The sequence below is a fragment of the Danio aesculapii genome, chromosome 20 (genome assembly GCF_903798145.1).
Source record: "Danio aesculapii chromosome 20, fDanAes4.1, whole genome shotgun sequence".
NCBI classification, from domain to species: Eukaryota; Metazoa; Chordata; class Actinopteri; order Cypriniformes; family Danionidae; genus Danio; species Danio aesculapii.
Window position 1 is genome coordinate 36,387,668 of NC_079454.1, and position 19,560 is coordinate 36,407,227.

Genomic DNA, 19,560 nt, shown 5'->3' on the forward strand with positions numbered 1-19,560 from the left:
TCATTTTATTTCCGGAAACTGTAGTCAGATTCATAGATCTTTATTACAACCCAATAAACATAAACATAATCTATATTAATGGTCTAGGCGCAAAGTCTAAAGTGCATTGTGTCGTGCCATGCGCGCATTTGCTATTTAAATGACAGACTTTGTAAGTGGAAAAACCCAACGCTTCACTAGTGAGAAAACAGTTAAACAGATCATCTACAGTGCGAGGAGAAAGAACAAGCCTCCTCCATTCAGCCTCTTTACTTTCTCTTTACTTTTACTCTTTACTCCTTTACTTTCGTGGATAAGGAAACGGTGTTGTACTCACTCCATTGAAGACATCCATTAGCCTACATATATAATTCAGTTTTTTTAGCGCAAAGACTTGTTTCAAAACTATTTCTAAATTCAGTGTTAATTTACAGCAAACAATTAAATGAACAACAATAATGAAGTGTGGTCAAAAAACTGAGTTATATCCAAACACACATCCTATTCTTATGCCCCATATCGTAATGCATACGTCTACAAAACCCAACAGGCAGACAAATCTAAACTTGTTTTTATTAAAACAAATATAAATATGCATATAATAAATAATAATGATTATAGTAATAACATTATAATTAAACATCGCAAATTGTCATATTTTTTTAGAGAAAATAATCATTTTTGTAACATTTTAATCCTATACTTTTTTCATGTGTAAAGATATTTGTGTATTGCTGTGCATCCTGTATGTATTAAGCAATGTGTATGCATATTGGACCTGCATAGGCACATAACTAACTCTCTGCGCTGGACTTTAGACCAGGTGTTAGTTGGTCAATGGTGCACTATTTCAGTTTTTCAAAATAGCAATGTATCAACAATGCGCCTTAACAAACCTACTTTTTAGACCAACACATCCATGAGTCCACAAAGTGGCACAAATGAATTTGGTATTTAAACAACGTCACGCAAAACATGAAAATTAGGTTTGTGCTGGTCTGAAAATAGCAACAAATCATGCCAAACACGTCTTGCGCCTTATAGTGCCCGGTGTATGATAGGGCCCAAAAAAAGATTTATCTTGAATAAATTATTGCAAGAATAACTTCTATGTAATAAACTGGACATCTCAAATATACTTGTTATTAGAACACTATCATTTTACATGATTACAGTATAACACTCTGCTTTTGACGTTCTGTTCTGACGTTGCTGTATTTGCCCCCCAAAAATGTTTTGTATTATATATTTTTTTACAATTAGGTTTTGATGATAACTTATTTTATTGTCTTTTTGTCGATTCATTCAAATAAAAAATAAATCTATTTTAAAAATGGCCAAATTATATTTGATCAATCCTACTGTTTGAAGATCTGAAAGGAAATCACAGCCGTTGAGACAAAAGTCAAGCCAAGAATTACATTTTTTCTCCACAACAGTTTTGCCCTTTTCTGTCTTTTCTTTCTTTATTCCTAATGCTATTTTTAAAGGTGAGGGGATTGCATTGACATTATAAATCCCAGGTTTCTGCCAGTACCATAGAGACCTGGTGTGAAATGAAGACTTGGCTTTTTCAGAAGGATGTGAAGCATGTGACAAGATTTAATGTCACACTTCCACATTACAGTTACACCTTTACACATTGTAGTTTTTCTTATTATACTTAGATTATCATATGTATCTGGGCCACGGTGATTGGCACCATAGTGGAATGAACCGCCAACTTATCCAGCATTTGTTTTACACAGGGGATACCCTTCCAGCTGCAACCCAGTGCTGGGAAACATCCATACACACTCATCCACACACATACACTACGGCCTATTTAGTTTATTCAATGCGCCTATACCGCATGTGTTTGGACTGTTGCAAAAACCAGAGCACCCGAAGGAAACCCACGCGAACACGGGCAGAACCAACATAATCTCACGGCAATTCGTAACTTTTTGATTTAGTGGCTAATTCGTAAGAATTCATATGATCTAATTCGTACAATTTAGTACAATGTGCTCATCCCCCAATGACGGTTGGGTTTAGGGGTGGGGTTAGGTGCCACGCCTCCTTTTTAAAATCATACAATTTCGTACAACTGAACTCGTACGAATTCGTACGAATTAGCCACTAAACTGACAAAACGTAAAACACTTACGTTTTCTCATGAGATCAGGCTGGCAGAACGTGCAAACTCCACACAGAAATGACCCAGCCAGGACTGGAACCAGCGACCTTCTTGCTGTGAGGCAACAGTCCTACCCACTGAGCCACCGTGTCACCTTTTAAAGGAATAGTTTACCCCCAAATTCTAATTTACACAATTAATTTACTCACCCTCAAGCCATTCACGATTAAAGGGTTAGTTCACCCAAATATGAAAACATGTTATTAATCACTTATTCTCATGCTGTTCAAAACCCCTTCAGACCTTCGTTCATCTTCGTAACACACGTTGAGACAAACCAGAGAGCTTTCTGATGATCTTGAGACGTTTACAGTCCAAAAAGGCCAAAAACATGGTAAAAACGTCCTATGTGGTTTCAGTGGTTTAACTGTAAACAGATGAAGCTCCAAGAACACTTTTGAGTGCCAAAATATTTTTGCCTTTGTCTTCCACATCATTTCATTCCTAATATCTTAATTTGTTTAAGAGAAACTCAGAAGATTGAAACAATATGAGGATTGAAGCAATATGAGGTAAATAATTAATAACACAATTACAATTTTTAAGTGAACTAATTCTTTAAGGTGACTTTTTCTACAGTAAAAAATATTACCTGAATCCGTGGTCCTTAGTGATTATTAAAATGCAAGTAATAGCTACTGACTCTTTTAGAGTAAAGCAAAACTGCATATATAGGCAAAACAAAAGTAATTCAGTATCTCCTGATGATACTTTGAGGTTTTGTGAAACAATTCTGTGAAAGAAACTGATAAATATAAGCACATATTGTACTTTCGTATGTAGGTTATGAGTTATTAGAGAGGTGTCAAAACACTAGACAGTGAAAATACCCATTTACTTCTAAATTATGATTTGTTTCATGTAGGAAAAAACACTGAGTCAAGTTCAGGATCAACACTTAAGAGTGTTTATTTTGATTGCATGCCTTCTAGTCTAAATATATAGGTTTACATAAGGTCAAATAGTCAACAAGACTTTCAGCCAAACCAACAAAATAGTCAATTATGTTGTATTTCTGATCTATGATGTTGCTTTAAAGCAGTCAGTGGAGCTTTTGCTGGGCACAGAAAATGTAATTTTCATAGTTGCACACATCAAGCACACTAATCACATCAAGCCTCACAGAGCAGCTACAACAAACTGAGCAAATCCAGATCAAACCTCTGGGTTAATCTCTATCCTGACTCGCTTTACATGATATTGAAATTGCCACGCTAATACGAACCTCCCTTTTCAAATGTGCCTTTAATAACCATGCCAAACTTTGCAAAGAAGAAGAAGAAAAAACAGACAGTCTTATTTGATATGCAAACAGTTTATTTGATCATTTGTATTTACCATAGATAGATATGTAACAATGTGTGCATTCTGTGTTAGAAATAACTAAGTAGACATTTATTGCCATAACATGTCATTACCACTCATTGATTAAACAGTAATTAGCAATTCAGTAGGTACAGTTAATATAAGGAGCTCAAGTTTGTTTTGTAGCAGTGTAAAGCAGCCTGAACCCAGAACAGCATGACAGCATCGGTTTACATCATCCATATCTGAGCTTAGCGATGCTCGTTATCATGCTAATTTAAACACAGAACAGATGGCGCAGTGTCTTTTGCTGAATCAGAGAGATCTTGAACTTCACTCATTTTCTCCGCAGGAGGATGACAACATGACGTTATGCTATTCACCTTCTCAACGCTTTCCCTGCCCTGTCATGAAGTAACTTGTGTATGTTGGGAGGAAAGGAAAGGTTGCATAAATTATAGGGCATTGTTTATTCATGATTCGTGCGCTTGAAGAGAGGCACTTTGGCGTAAAGGAAGACAGAGGCTTTTAAAATGTTCTCGCATGAGAGTGGATGAGAGTCAGTCATGTGTAATTTATTTACTTGGGACAATTCTTGTGTTGTGGAGTATAATATTCTGTGACAAAGTGGAATATTTATTTATCTTTTTATCAGTTTATGGGTATGTCTTTCTTATTTTCTAATATAAAAAGACATTGTGGATAAATTTAGAGCCAAAACTTCTCATTGAGTATTTTATTGTGTGCTGACAGTTTGTTGTTTTCTTGTGTGCTGGTGTCACAGTGTTGTTCTCCAGTTCTAGTTTAGTGTAGTGACAACTATAAGCCGTTTTTAATAACCCTATATTTAAAACCCTCATTATTAGTCACACCAGTGATCTGCAGTCAACAACATGTTGGTTGTTTTGCACTCATGCAAACATAACATACAGGAGAGCTGTTTTGGGGAAGCTACTTTTAGCCATCAGGAAAAGCTACCGTCAAACAACACTTCTAATAAAGTAGTAAGCTACACCACAAGTTACTGCCTAAAAGTAAGTAGTTACATTGAAGCTACACTTTTCAGGCATGTATTACAAAGACATACGAATGCAATCATATTAAGTGAAATAGTTTTAAATTGCAATGTCAAGATTCAAAGTGCAAAACTGCAATAAATGAAACATTGCAATAACAAAATAATAAACTTTGATTAGGTACATGGTAACATAAAAAAAGAAAAGAAAAAAACATTAAGTATGGATCCATGTGGCTAAGAACGTTCGCACAATGTTCTTTAAGTTAATTGCCAACTGTTAGAATACGAATTGAATTTAACTGTTAAATGTATAAGCATAAGATGTGTGATTTAGAAGATGGCTGTAAGGTATTGTGTTGTATGTGATCTTGTAAGATAATGCTGTGTTGCTTCAGATCATTGCAAGTTCACTAAATATAGTTTGTTGTGAAACTACTTGCTGGAAAAAGTAGAACTGAAAAAGCTACATTGTATCATAAGTAGCTAAGCTACAGCAAATTGGGATGGTCTTGTTTATAAGCTCTTTGAACATTGACAATATAAAGTGATTAATAGGTTGTTTTCACATGACATCATTGATAGGAATGTGCTAGGAATCGCAATCAGAACATTTAAATGTTTATGTTTTATTTTGTTTATAATCGCTTGGCCAAAAAAAGAAATGCTGAACAGCTTTACTTCTTGCTCTCATTCTGAATTTTGCGCATCACCAGAACCACGTGATCGCAAAACAACCCATACATAAAAAATGTGTACATATAACCCCTTGTGTAGCCCCTGTAGTGATTTTAAGATGTTGTGAGTTTACATGTTTTCTCACACATTTTCATACTATTATTTCAGCCTGATCTCATGAGAAAATGTAAGTATTTTATGTTTTGTCAGTTTAGTGGCTAATTCGTATGAATTTGTACGAGTTCAGTCATATGAAAATGTACAATTTTAAAAAGGAGGCACCCCTAAACCCAACCATCATTGGGGGATGAGGAAATTGTACTAAATTGTACAAATGAGATTGTACGAATTCATACGAATTAGCCACTAAATCAATAAGTTACGAATTGCTGTGAGATTGTGTTGACTAATTCTATTTGTGAAAATGATGATTTTGTCAGTAACTTTATTTGCTCATAACTTTCACATTCCTCTTTTAGTGGCTAGGTCATTCTGACAGCACAGTGTCAGCGCTGATATAACTGAAACGAGAAATAATATTTCCATTAAAGGCGATTAAAAAAAACAGCTAACTAATATGATATATTATTATAATTACACACACACACACACACACACACACACACACACACACACACACACACACACACACACACGCACACACACACACACACACACACACAATACATTGCATAAATAAAAATAAGACTGAAATAAACGTTACATTTAAATAGTTGTAGTCTTTTTCATGTGGTTCTAAACTTTAATGAACTTCTATTTTTCTGTTGAACACAAAACAAGATATTCAGAAGAATTTTGGAAACTAGCAGCCATGAACATCCATAGAATCAACAAAAACTCTTCAGTATATCATCCTTAGTGTTCAGCAGAAGAAAGAAACTCAATCATGTATGGAGCAAGTGGAGGATGAGTAAATGATGATGATGAAGTTTCATGTTTGGATGGACTGTCCCTTTAAGGTTAGACTAGTTAGCGAGAAACCATTACCCCCTGCTGGCAGATGCCTCAATTACACAAGACATCATAAACCCCTGCTGGCAGATGCCTCAATTACACCACTTTAAATGAACAAAATCTTTTTATGAGATCATTCTTATCGCAAGCGACATTTTATCAACTTTTTCTTTATATAGATCTCTTAAAACAGAGACAAACTCCAGATAGCTGTTGGCAAAAGGTTTGTCTATAACCGGCAAGGAACTTTTCAGCTTAAAAATAAATACAAAGAACTCACAGATTCTGATACGATCACTCATCATGAGTGCTGCCTCAATCTTGCAGCTGTTTCTTCAGGAGGTTTATGTCTGAGCACTCTGTGGTGTGTTTAGGAGTGTGTATGTGTGTTTTGCAGAGAGTCATGGCAGTCTTCCAGCACTGGCATTACCATACGCCCAGTCAGTATTATCAGCAGTGGGGTCTGACCTGCTGTAGGAGCCGCTTCATTTGATCGGCACGCTGAGCCCTCGACAGCTGCCTCTGCTTTGCTCACGGTGGAGGTTTATACGTGCGATGACAGTGATGACAGCTTGCATGGTGGCTCAGATACTGTAGGAATGTGCTTTTAGTGTGTCTTCTTGACAGCAGGCAGAGAAATGTGTTCAGAGAAATCTGTTTTTATTGCTGTGCATACTTTTACCCTGTAGTGCTGTTTTACTTTTGTGTGGCTCGACTAGTGTAGCTTTAGCACTCTTCGCATATCCTATTAAATTCATGTGAAGAGTCATGATGGTTGACTAGTCACTGGGGGTTTTGCACAATATACTTCTATATTCTGTAAGGCATGCTGCTGCATTTCTTCTGGTTTAGGTGTTCTGGTTGGTTAAATATTTACTTTATAAATGTAAAACTTTGTTAAATGTGGAAAAAACTATTTTTAAGTTTGAGCATAACTGTCCATTTCATATGCAGATTCATTCATTTTCTTTTTGGCTTAGTCCTTTTATTAATCAGGCGTCGCCACAGCGGAATGAACCGCCAACTTATCCAGCATATGTTTTACGCAGTGGATGCCCTTCCAGATGCAACCTATCACTGGGAAACACCCATACACTCTCATTCACACACATACACTATGGACAATTTAGCTTATTCAATTCTCCTATACCACATGTCTTTGGACTTGTGGGGAAACCGGAGCACCCGGAGGAAACCCACGCCAACAAGGGGAGAACATGCAAACTCCACACAGAAATGCCAACTGACCCAGCCGAGGCTCGAACCAGCGACCTTCTTGCTGTGAGGCAATTGTACTACCCACTGCACCAGCATAACACCCTTATATGCAGATTTGGGTGAAAAATTTTGGTTTTGAAATATTCATTCCTTCATTTTTTCTTCTGCTTAGTCCCTTTATTCATTCGCCACAGTGGAATGAACCACCTGTTTTGAAATATAAACTGATATTTTCTCCTTAAAGGCACTACACCAAAGATAGAAATAAATGACTTGAAATTATTTTTGTTGGTGACATTTTTTGTTGGTTTTGCAAGGACTGTACACTTGGATGTCTGTTTTTTAATTCAGATGTGCCTGCATCCAAAGGAAAGTGAGAAGTTGAATATTACTGTAATGTGAAATTCAAGAATTTCACACAGCCTTGCCCTAGATAGTTACTTAAAAAAAACCTGTCTCTTTTACATAACAAAACATTTCATAACTTGGCAGATTTGCACGGAGGAACTGGCGGAGGGGGTCTCGCATGCAGCACAGCGGCCGCTCTGCAGTTCTTCATGACTTGCACTTTGCTTGTTTTCTTTTTGCTCTCCTCTACTTTGGTGAAGGGCAAGGCCATATGGAGCAGAAGGATCAGCCCCATGAGAGAATCGTTTTGCATGTGTTCAGGGTACATCGCAGTGTGCATTTCTTCCTGTCTCAGCTCGCTCTCCTCCAGCCAGTGCCAGTCTGGCAGGAGCTCATGAGCGGACCTGTGCTTTCCCAGAGGGCCTGTGCATTCTGGAGGAGTTCGGCAGTGTGTGCTGTGAGCTCTTTGATATATACGGGAACACGCTGCATCTTCACGGGCGGCGCTGTGTTCAGGCATTTGATGCTGTTTGATTTTTGTGCTGCATGAGTTGAGATGAGATCAGAGAGCACTGCGGTCCCATCGGCATCACTGCTGGGTTTGTGGGCTGATGTCTTGGGTTTAAACTTATGTGCAATGTGTAGATCATACATATCGGCTATACTGTAGTTGACAAAATGATTCAAATTAATGTTTTGTTAAACCTGAAACTAAAATAAAATACATTAATAATAATTACTGTTTAATAAAATTACATATTTAAGCAAACTATGAATATATATATACACACTACCGGTCAAAAGTTTGGGGTCAGTAGGATTTTTAAAATAAGCTTATCCTGCTCACCAAGACTGCATTTATTTGATCAAAAATACACAACAAACTGTAAAATTGTGAAATGTTATTGCACATAAAAATAACGTAGTTTATAATTTAATTTAATAATTTTTTCCAATGATTTTAATGATAAATTTTCAGCTTCATTTCTCCAGTCTTCAGAGTCACATGATCCTTCAGAATCACTCTAATATTATTTATTATTGTTATAAATTTTTTGGCTTAGTCCCACAGTCGCCACATTGGAATGAACTTATCCAGCAAATGTTTTACGTAGCGGATGCCCTTCCAGCAGCATCACAACACTGGGAAACACCCATTCACACTCATTCACACACATACACTACGCCCAATTTAGCTTCAATTCACCTATAGCGCAAGACTTTGGACTATGGGGAAACGGAGCACCAGGAGGAAACCCACGCCAACTCGAGGAGAACATGCAAACTCCACACAGAAATGCCAACTGACTCAGCCAAGGCTCGAATCAGCAACCTTCTTGCTGTGGGGCGATTGTGCTTCATACTGTGCCACCGTGACGCCCCCATTATTGTTATCATTATTATTATTATTATTAATATTATTATTAAAGGTAATAGTAATAAAGACTGGAATAATCGTTTCATTTGAAACTATATACAATAAGCAATAAATAAATATGTATTAATATTTTTTTTTAAATTTATATTTAATAAATGCCACCTAAACAGAATAATTGTATTTAAATTAATAAATAAAATTAATAATAATAATAAAAACTTTTGATCGGTAGAATATACCCCAATTTCTGTTTAACGGAGAGATTTTTTCAACACATTTTTAAACATAATAGTTTTAATAACTCATTTCTAATAACTGATTTATTTTATCTTTGCCATGATGACAGTAAATAATATTTGACTAGATATTTTTCAAGACACTTCTATACAGCTTAAAGTGACATTTAAAGGCTTAACTAGGTTAATTAGGTTAACTAGGCCGGTTAGGGTAAATAGGCAAGTTATTGTATAACCATGGTTTGTTCTGTAGACTATCGAAAAAAAATATAGCTGAAAGGGGCTAATAATGTTGACCTTAAAATATTTTTAAAAAAACTGAAAACTGTGTTTATTCTAGCCTAAATAAAACAAATAAGACTTTCTCCAGAAGAAAAAGTATTATTAAACACACTGTAAAAATGTATAAACAAATTTGGGAAATATTTAAAAAATATTAGAAAAAATTGAATGGGGGGCTAATAATTCTGGCTTCAACTGTATGTACACACACACACACACACACATATATATATATATATATATATATATATATATATATATATATATATATATATATATATATATATATGTATATATATATATATATATATATATATATATATATATATATATATATATATATATATATATATAAAACTAAACAAATAAAAGTGTAAGAAAATGAAAAAACTTCAAACTTGTTTGAAAAACAAGAGAACCCTGATAAATACAAAACCAAAAATATTTAATATTTATACTCAATAATAATAAAAGAACACTCTATATTAAATGACTTTGGGTTACACTGCAACAACTTACTTTACTTGGACACTATTTTTCTTCTCTTTTTGCTGTAAAAGTCAAAACTGCATGCAGTTAAATCTTGCTGGCAGAGAAGATATTTGGAATTTTTCTTTTCATAAAGTAAGAAAAGAATAAACTGTTAATTTTATGCCATACATGTATATAAAACTTTGAAAAATGTATATAAAAATACATAAACATTTATGAAAATACATAAAAAATAATAATAGTGTTAAATGATGCTTAAATTTAGATAAACTGTGTTTTCTATGTAAATGCACTATAAATGTAAATCTATTCTTGAGATTCAAAGCTTAATTTTTAGCATGAAAATTCCCAGTCTTCAGTGTCACATTCTTCTTCAGAAATATGATGTTATGTGAAGACACTTGGACACTCTTGTCCTAGAACACACATTTGCTTTATATCATGGAGATGTTGTTTTTCATGCTGAGCTTTTCTATAACTTTCTATAACCGTATCCCCAAACACCCACAAACCTTTCTGCATTTCTTATATCCTCAAAAAGACATTATTTATTATGTTTATTGAGTCATTTTCTTCTCATGAGGACTGTTGGCTGCTTTCGACAATGGTGATTTCGGGTTTTGCTGTCCTCGCGGGCACATTTGTTTCACACTCTCTTTCTGTGAAAACTATGAGAATCTCATTTCCCAGTCTTTGAGCATGGCATCTGTTCCTAAGTGCTCAGAATTTATTATTAGCTTAGTTTAGCTCTTCCTTCGCACTCCAGTGATTCCTCTGCTTAAAATTTAGCAGCCAAATGACTCAAATGGGAAGTTAGGTAACAATTCAAAAATACTGAGTGTGTTTATATGTACGCCTTATTGAAATAACCTGTTATCTTGGTTTTCATGCAAACCAATAACCCAGCCATGCACATAAAACACATTTGAAAGACTACATTAATAAATCGGTAACACTTTACAATAACAGCACATGAATAACGATGTATTAGTATGTAAACTATACATTATTATGAACTAATGATGAGTTAATGCATGTGCTAATCATCAACTACTTACTACTTACAACTAAATACAATACAATACAGCCAATTTAGCTTATTTCATTCACTATAGCGCATGTCTTTGAACTGTGGGGGAAACCGGAGCACCCGGAGGAAACCCACGCGAACATGGGGAGATCATGCAAATTCCACACAGAAATGCCAACTGACCCAGCCGGGGCTCAAACCAGTGACCTTCTAGCTGTGATGCGATCGTGCTAACCACTGCACCACCGTGATGCCCTAAAAAACGTATTTGCAATTGTTTTTGGCATATAAAGCATTATGTTTTGTGAATGTTCTCAGTAGTGCCTATAAATCTTGACTTTATTTGTGTCCCTGCTGCTTGGCACCATGGTGAAACCCCTTTATCTCTCTCTGCTCCTCATTAGATTGGAAATAAGTTATGTTTTGGGCACATTAGGTGACAAATAGTGCTTTGGCTGGGACTGCATTGGGAGTGGGTGAATGTAATCTTTGTCTTCAATCACTGAGAGGGTAACAGTGTTAGAAGGGAGGTGAGGAGCTGTGTAAGAGTGACTGCACAGCTCTCGTCCGCATTGCAGACTCTCTTCTGCATTGAGGCAGGCTCTGTGCTAGGCTTTGATGGACTTAGTTAACACACACACTCACATTCGCTTACCCACCCACCACTAAAACCTCCTGCAAACATAGCGCTTTCTGTGAAGTTTCGGTTGCTTGAAGCTTGGTTTAGCAAAATGAGAGTTGAAGAGCCCTGTAGTGTTGAAATGAAGGTGGTTTTTGATGTGAAGAAACTTCAATTATTTCTGCTCAATAGAAATGTCAGTATTGTGGTCATTCCTGTTTTTGAGTAGTTTTTTAAAGCTGCTGTTTTTCTAAATTAATAATTTGTAATAAATTATGTAATTAAAGGATGTATGTAATTTTGTAATTAATCTTCTTCCATGCATTTTTTGGGAGCGCAACTAGTCCCCCAGTTTTCACCCCAGACCCTTGAAAGTGATGTCAAATCGTGTGGTTTTATCAGGGATATGTGGCTATGACTTTTATAAAGGCTCGCGGGTTTTTTTATTTGACTCAGGCAACCCATCAGGGTCTCAATGTGATAATGAAACTCTCAAGCCATGCCCCCAAACTGATACCATAGACTGCCATTATAATAAGCCTAGATGCATATCTATTTGCATATCAATTAGCATGTTGTTAGCATTATACTAACACGATTAGTATCATGCTAGCTACCTGCTAATGATGTTATCATCATGTTAGCAACTTGATTAGCATGATGCTAGCATAATAGTAATATTTAGAGAGTCATAGAAGCTTGGGGGTGTGCTCGTTTTACTAGTTACTTTAGTAATGACATAACAAATTTTTACACACTCCCTAGCAACCACTTATAGCACCCCAACAACCATATAACAACATTAACAAGTCTTTTTTTAGCCCATATACACCATAGAAAGACTTTTTTTTTACTCATTAAACTGTATTACCATGGCCTAGAAACCATTTCAAATGCCCTAGCAACTACATAAACACATATTTGACAGTATCTTAACACTCCATTGCTTTTGGGCAGTACAGTAATGCATTTTACCCTAGTGAATTGCCACGGCAAACCCCACTCACATTTTCTTCAGGAAATGTACAATTGTAGTTATTAATGTAATTATATGTTTGTTATTAAAAACACTTTTAGAAGTACAGGACTCTCTTGAATGCTTTTTCATTCATGTTTTAATTAAAAACCTGAATTCAACAATTATATAATAATTCCTTCAAAATATATTTCCTATTACCTGACAGGATCAAAAAGTATTCCAAGACTCAGGAAGATTCCTTTTCTGAGATTTTAATGTTCTTGCAGCAAGGGAACAATACAGAAGAAACACAAGAGTTTTGTTTCTGGTTGCTCAAAGGGCAGTACTTTGAGGCCAGTTTTTATATAGGCATTCAAACATTTGATGATGCATTGTCTTTAATCATTGGTCTAAACAGTTTGTTTGTTAGAATCCTATTGGTCATATTATCCAATCATTGTCAGCACAATATTCCTGCAACTGGCACATTCCAGCCATTCTACTGATTGAAAACTACAATTGAGCAAGTGATTATATATTTAAACATTAACTTTGGGTTCCTTTAAAAGTATGCATATATGAAAAGGATCTAAATAGAATGTATGGAAATGAATATAAATTAATTTATCTGACACTAGCACTCTGCTGTACAACAGTATTATGTTTCTGTCACTTAATCTGCACTTTAAATCAAACTTTTATTTTGATGGGTTGTTTTGGAAATGCTTTGCAGTCTAATATGCGCAGACATTAGTCTATATTGTGATTAGATTAATTGTAACAGCTACTTGTTTTCAGATTCTATAATAATTCATTAATTTAAATTGAAATTATATTTTTTTGATGGTTTTGAAGAGCAGTTTATTTTTTATAAATTTCATAAATACACTTTAGTCAGTGACTTAAGAATTGAGAGATGCCTTACGAGAGTGTTGTGTCTTACTTCATTGTCAAATATGAGGGTTTTAGTTATCTGTATTTTACAAAAAAAACTACTTCAGGACAAATGACTACTAGTTGCCAGATTGTAAATTTTTAATTGTATTGTTTCTCCTCTTTTTCAGTTTTTCCCTTACGGTGATGCCTCAAAGTTTGCTCAGCATGCTTTCAGAACCTTCGACAAGAATGGCGATGGCACCATCGACTTCAGAGAGTTCATCTGTGCTCTGTCCATCACATCACGAGGAAGCTTCGAGCAGAAGCTCAACTGGGCATTTAACATGTACGACTTGGACGGAGACGGCAAAATCACACGAGTCGAGATGCTTGAGATCATTGAGGTACCTGAATTCAGTCAATTGTTTAGTTGCTGTGATAAACTGTTAAAATGTTATGCATGAAATGTATATTCATATACACATACAGTGCTCAGCATATGTAAGTACACCCCTCACAAATCTATCTTTTAAATTCATATTTTTTAATAGGAAGCTATACAATATTATATATGTGCATATACATTAGATTAGTCAGTACTGAAGCTAAATCTGGAGATTATCTAACAAAATAATTTACGATAACAGTCCTAGCATGCCCAAATATTTATGTTATAGAAAAATATTAAATACAAATTTTAAAAAGAAGTAAAATCAAAAGAAGCAAAAAAAAAAGTAAGATTTTAGTTGAAATTTTGTAGGTTGTAATAATTTTTTTTGCAATATTTTGCTTGAATTTAATTGTATTATCTTTCAATTTCTAAATATGTTTGGTGACTAAAATATTATTTTAATAAATATATCTGTGTAATAAATCTCTTTTATTTAAATTCAGTAAAATACATTGCCTATATTTACTGAGAAATGGATAAAAATATTCATTTTCAAAATGGGGTGTACTCAATTATGCTGAGCAGTGTACATGTATACATACTCTCAAAAAGTAGATTGCAGTTTGTTCAAACTACTTATTTACAATGAGCTGAAATCTTGAATCTTAAATTTTTCAACTTAATTCCTTCATGCTGTCCCAAGACAATTCGATTGTATGGAACCCAGCATTTTTACAGTGTACATGTGCATGCATTACATTGTGGGGACCATTTGGTCATTTGATCATTAAGCAAAGCAAAGCAGATGAGAAAAAAAGAGCAAGCAATGATCTTCTGTCAGTAGAGCATAATGACTCTTATTAAAAAATGCAAGATATTTAGACATACAAAATGCTTATTTTAAAACTTAGACACACACATACCTGCTTTGAAATGACAGAAACTTCCTCTGACACAGGAGCATTTGAATGCCGTGTCAATGTGCATTTTGTTGCTTTTTTAGACCAATGCAACCCTAATTTTCCCATTTCCCACCACGTTGTTTAAATAGCAAATCCATTTGCGCCGTTTTGTGGACTCACGGTAGTTTCGGTCTAGAAAGGAGGTGTGTTAAGGCGCATTGTTGGCGCGTTGCTATTTTGAGAAACTAAAATAGACTTCACAATTGATCAGCTGAAAGAAGGTCTAAAGTCCAGCGCCGAGCATTAGTTGTGCGCCTTAAATGCTTACACATTGCTTAATACACACAGGATGTACAAAAATACGCAAATATCTTTACAAATGAAAAAGAATTAATATATGATTATGATTCTGAGAATATGATTATTTTGTACATAAATATAAAACCACTGTCTTCATGTCGAGGGGGCTTTTTCAGTTTATTAATGACAATTTGCTTTTGTATGATGTTATTATTAGCAGCATTTTTTATTATTAGTATTATTTATTATATTTTATGCATATTTATATTTGTTTTAATAAAAACAAGTTTAGATTTGTCCACCTGTCGGGTTTTGTAGACATATGTATCACCGAAGAATAGGACGCGTGTTGGATATAACTCAGTTTGTTGACCACACTTCATGATTATTGTTCATTTATTTGTTTGCTTGCAATTAAAACTGAATTTAGAAATAGTTTCAAATCTTTACGCTTAACAAATGAAAATAAATACATAGGCTGATGGATGTCTTCAATGGAGTGTACAACAACTTTTCCTTATCCACGAAAGTAAAGAAGTAAAGAGAAAGTAAAGGCCGATTGTTGGAGGCTCGTTCTTCATTCTTGCCGCAGACGGTCTGTTTAACTGTTTTCTCGCCAGTAAGGCATTTTGTTTTTTTTATGCTGTGTTTCCACTTACAAAGTCCGCCATGTAAATAGCAAATGCGCCATAGAGCAACGCAACTGACTCTTAAAGGGAATGGGAGATGAGACTCTGTTTAGTTTAATGCACGTTATGCTCAAAACACACTCATAACTCATTAAGAGAATAAGCACAACCCTGTTAGTCCATGCGCTGCAGTGCAGAGTGTATTTTTCCGTCCTTAAAATAGCAAAAATGGATTCAGGCACGCCTTAATGCTTTTGCGCCATGTGCTTTAGACTTTGCGCCTAGGTCATTAAAATAGAGCCCATAGTGTCCGCTAGAGTGCTGTTGTACACCAGTGATAATTAGAGCCAATCACAGTCATATCTGTTTAGCACATGAACACAATGGCCAATCAGCAGTGTTCATGAGTCCACTCATCAGTGCTCGAAATGCTCACAGGAAATGCTGCTATTATCACTTATTTATTCATTTTGGTACAAACTCATAGAAGTTGCAACTTCTAACAACATTATGAGCATTGTGGCCCATCGTGAAAGCCAAACTTTTGCGCAGCATCACAGCTTGACTGAATAATTCAGAAGCAACTCTTCTCATATGATGAGGAAACTCATGAATAATAATTAGACAGCGACACATCATTGTAGAACTTGCTACATCACCACAAGTGGCAGCGAGTAGAGATACTGACTCTAATTACAACACTCCAAATGGTTAAAATCCAACATGTTCTGTTTTTCTCACTGAAAGGCAATCTACAAAATGGTGGGGACTGTTATCATGATGAAGATGAATGAGGACGGCCTGACGCCCGAGCAGAGGGTCGACAAAATCTTCAGTAAGATGGATAAGAACAACGACGACCAGATCTCATTGGAAGAGTTCAAAGAAGCAGCAAAGAGTGACCCGTCTATTGTATTACTGCTGCAGTGTGACCTGCAGAAATGAGCATCTCAGAAAAGAGCCAGGGACTGCACAAATGATTAATGTTCCATTCAGTTTGCAGCTATTTCCACTGATAAAAAAATTTGCTTGGACTACCTTTCAATGAATCCGCTTCCTGTGTTTGAAACACTTGTGTGCATGAGAATGTTCTTTGCTAACGAATTTCACACTCACACACAGATACACTCACACACACACACACTTACACACATATTACAAATGCATACACACATACAGACCATGCCATGCACAAATAGAGTTATATAAATATTAATATATATATATATATATATATATATATATATATATATATATATATATATATATATATATATATATATATATATATATATATATATATATATATATATATATATATTGAGTTGTTGAAATTAACTGCCAAAATGTGAAGAGTGTGCAAAGTACTTTCTGAATCCACTGGAGCTTGCGCATCATTGATGTGCTGTATTAAATCGAGCTACTATTTATTGTACTGATGCTAGCTATGTGTACCATATACTGCGTAACGTCAACAGAACCGATTCTTATGGTAATCGTAACTGTTTTACCCAGATTTACCCACTCATCTGGATGGACGAAAGATAAGCTCACGTCCATCACATTTTTTTTCCCTTCAAATGTGCTTGTACTGTTGGTGAATATAAATGTAGTTTATTTGCATGCCATTAGGTTTGCCTTAAGAGAACTTCCCTCATTTGCATCCTGCATAAAGAATGAAAAAAAGCCTTATTTAAAAGAAAACAAAGCTATTCAAATTTAAAATAGAATTAGACAGAAGATTCAAGATCTTTAAAGGGATAGTTCACCTCAAATTTAAGTATGCTGTTTTAAAACATACTGATGTTTTATATAGCTGAAATGTAAGTCAGTGTACTGACACTTAATTATTTATTTTCCTTCGGTTTAATACCTTTAATCATAAGTGGTCGCCTAAGCGGAATGCACCAACAACTTATCCGGCATATGTTGTACGCAGCGGATGCCCTTTCAGCTGCAATCCAGTACTGGAAACATCCATACACACATACACTACTTATTCAGTTCACCTATACCACATGTCTTTGGTCTGTGGGGGAAACCAGAGCACCAGTAGGAAACCCACGTGAACCAGCCGGGACTCGAACCAACAACCTTGAGGTGACAGTGCTAACCACTGAACCACCATGTCCCCCTCTACTGACACTTTAAGAGTGAAAAAAAAAAACATATACAGGCAAAAAAAAGATATTTTAAGATATGTGCAAGAAACTGAACATTATTTATTACATTATTACCTACACTCTCAGAAATAAAGGTACGCGAACTGTCACTGGGGTGGTACCTTTTTAAAAGGTACACATTTGTACTTGAAGGGTCTATATTGGTACCTCAAAAGTATATATTAGTACCACCAAATTTTAAGACTTTTTATGTACTAATATGTACCCTTAAGGTATTAATATGGATCTTTTAGGTACCATGTGTATGAGTGTGTGTAAATGAGTGTGTATGAATGTTTCCCAGTACTGGGTTGTGGCTGGAAGGGCATAAAAATCATATGCGCTGCGTAAATCATATGTCTGAATAATTGGTGGTTCATTTCTCTGTGGCAACTCCTGATATATAAGAGACTAAGCCGAAGGAAAATGAGTGAATGAATCCATAGTACTATAGTTTTACTGAAAAAAGACACCTACATTTTGGATGGACTGAGATAATTTTTCTAATTTAACAGTATATTAAAATTTTTCGGTAAGCTATCCCTTTAAATGTGTGTGATGCATTGATGGGAAACGCTAGAATACTACACCTTCTATATCTAGCATGTACATCACATGAGGGAGGCTGAATGTAATTTGTGAGAACAATTACACAACTGAAACCATACTTTCCTTATCATTGTTGAAATATTATAATTTTCCCATATTAAACCTACAAGCTGTGCAGTTTCAGAATGTCATCAAATGAAATGATTTGCATATCAGTGTGCAGATTTATGTGGGGGCTGAGCGTGAAATTTTGAGATGTCATTTTGTCTCAAAGATGTATCTGTTTTAACTCCCACCTTGAAATTTCCAAGACTGTATTTAATCTTGCATTTTACATGCTACTCTTAAAGGAGAATTGTTTTAAAGGGTAATCCTGAGGTTAGTAGTTTTTAAGTCCAGGCATTTGCACCAACTGCGCATTTTGAGCACTGACTCGATTTCTAAATATGCACATTTCTGTGCTCCATGTGAAAGTACGTTCTGCCAGTGTCAAGAGCTTTACACAAGCATAACCTTTGTCATTGTAATGTTTACGTATTTAGGCACCGCACCAAATTCATGCAATGGCAAACTTTTCCAATTTCCAAGTTATTTTGTACATGTAGCATGTATTGTGCCCCTGATGCCATGGCTGCACTACTCCTTGTGTTGTGGTTTAAACTAATAAAAGAGTATAAGGGATGTTTTCTCAATATCAGAGTATGATTTCAAAGGTGTTTAGTTGTCAGTTGCATGGTTGATCTTGAAAAACAGTGCTCAGCATATATAAGTACACCCCTCACAAATCTCTCATTTAAATTAATATTTTCTATAGGAAGCTTTACAATATTGTATTTGTTCATATACATTATATTAGTCAGTACTGAAGCCAAATCTGGAGCTAATCAGACAAAATTATTTATAATAATGGTTCAAAAATTAGTAGCCCAAATTTATATGTTAGGTAAAAATATTAAATAACATTTTCAAAATAGCGAAAATTAAGAGAAACAAAAAATATATACAATTTAGTTGTAAAATTTGAAATTTTGTAGTTTGTAATTTTTTGCAATATTTTGC

General features: G+C 35.1%; 1 protein-coding gene across 1 annotated transcript in view; it reads left to right on the forward strand.

Annotated features, from left to right (window-relative positions):
• vsnl1a (visinin-like 1a) overlaps positions 1-16,986 on the forward strand; it is a 38,982-nt gene extending 21,996 nt beyond the window's left edge. Inside the window, exons 3-4 of the mRNA XM_056445570.1 lie at positions 13,757-13,972; positions 16,538-16,986. Coding sequence (XP_056301545.1) covers positions 13,757-13,972; positions 16,538-16,735 — 414 coding nt within the window. The 3' untranslated portion in view covers positions 16,736-16,986. The remainder of the gene's footprint in view (positions 1-13,756; positions 13,973-16,537) is intronic.
• Positions 16,987-19,560: the final 2,574 nt, after the last annotated feature.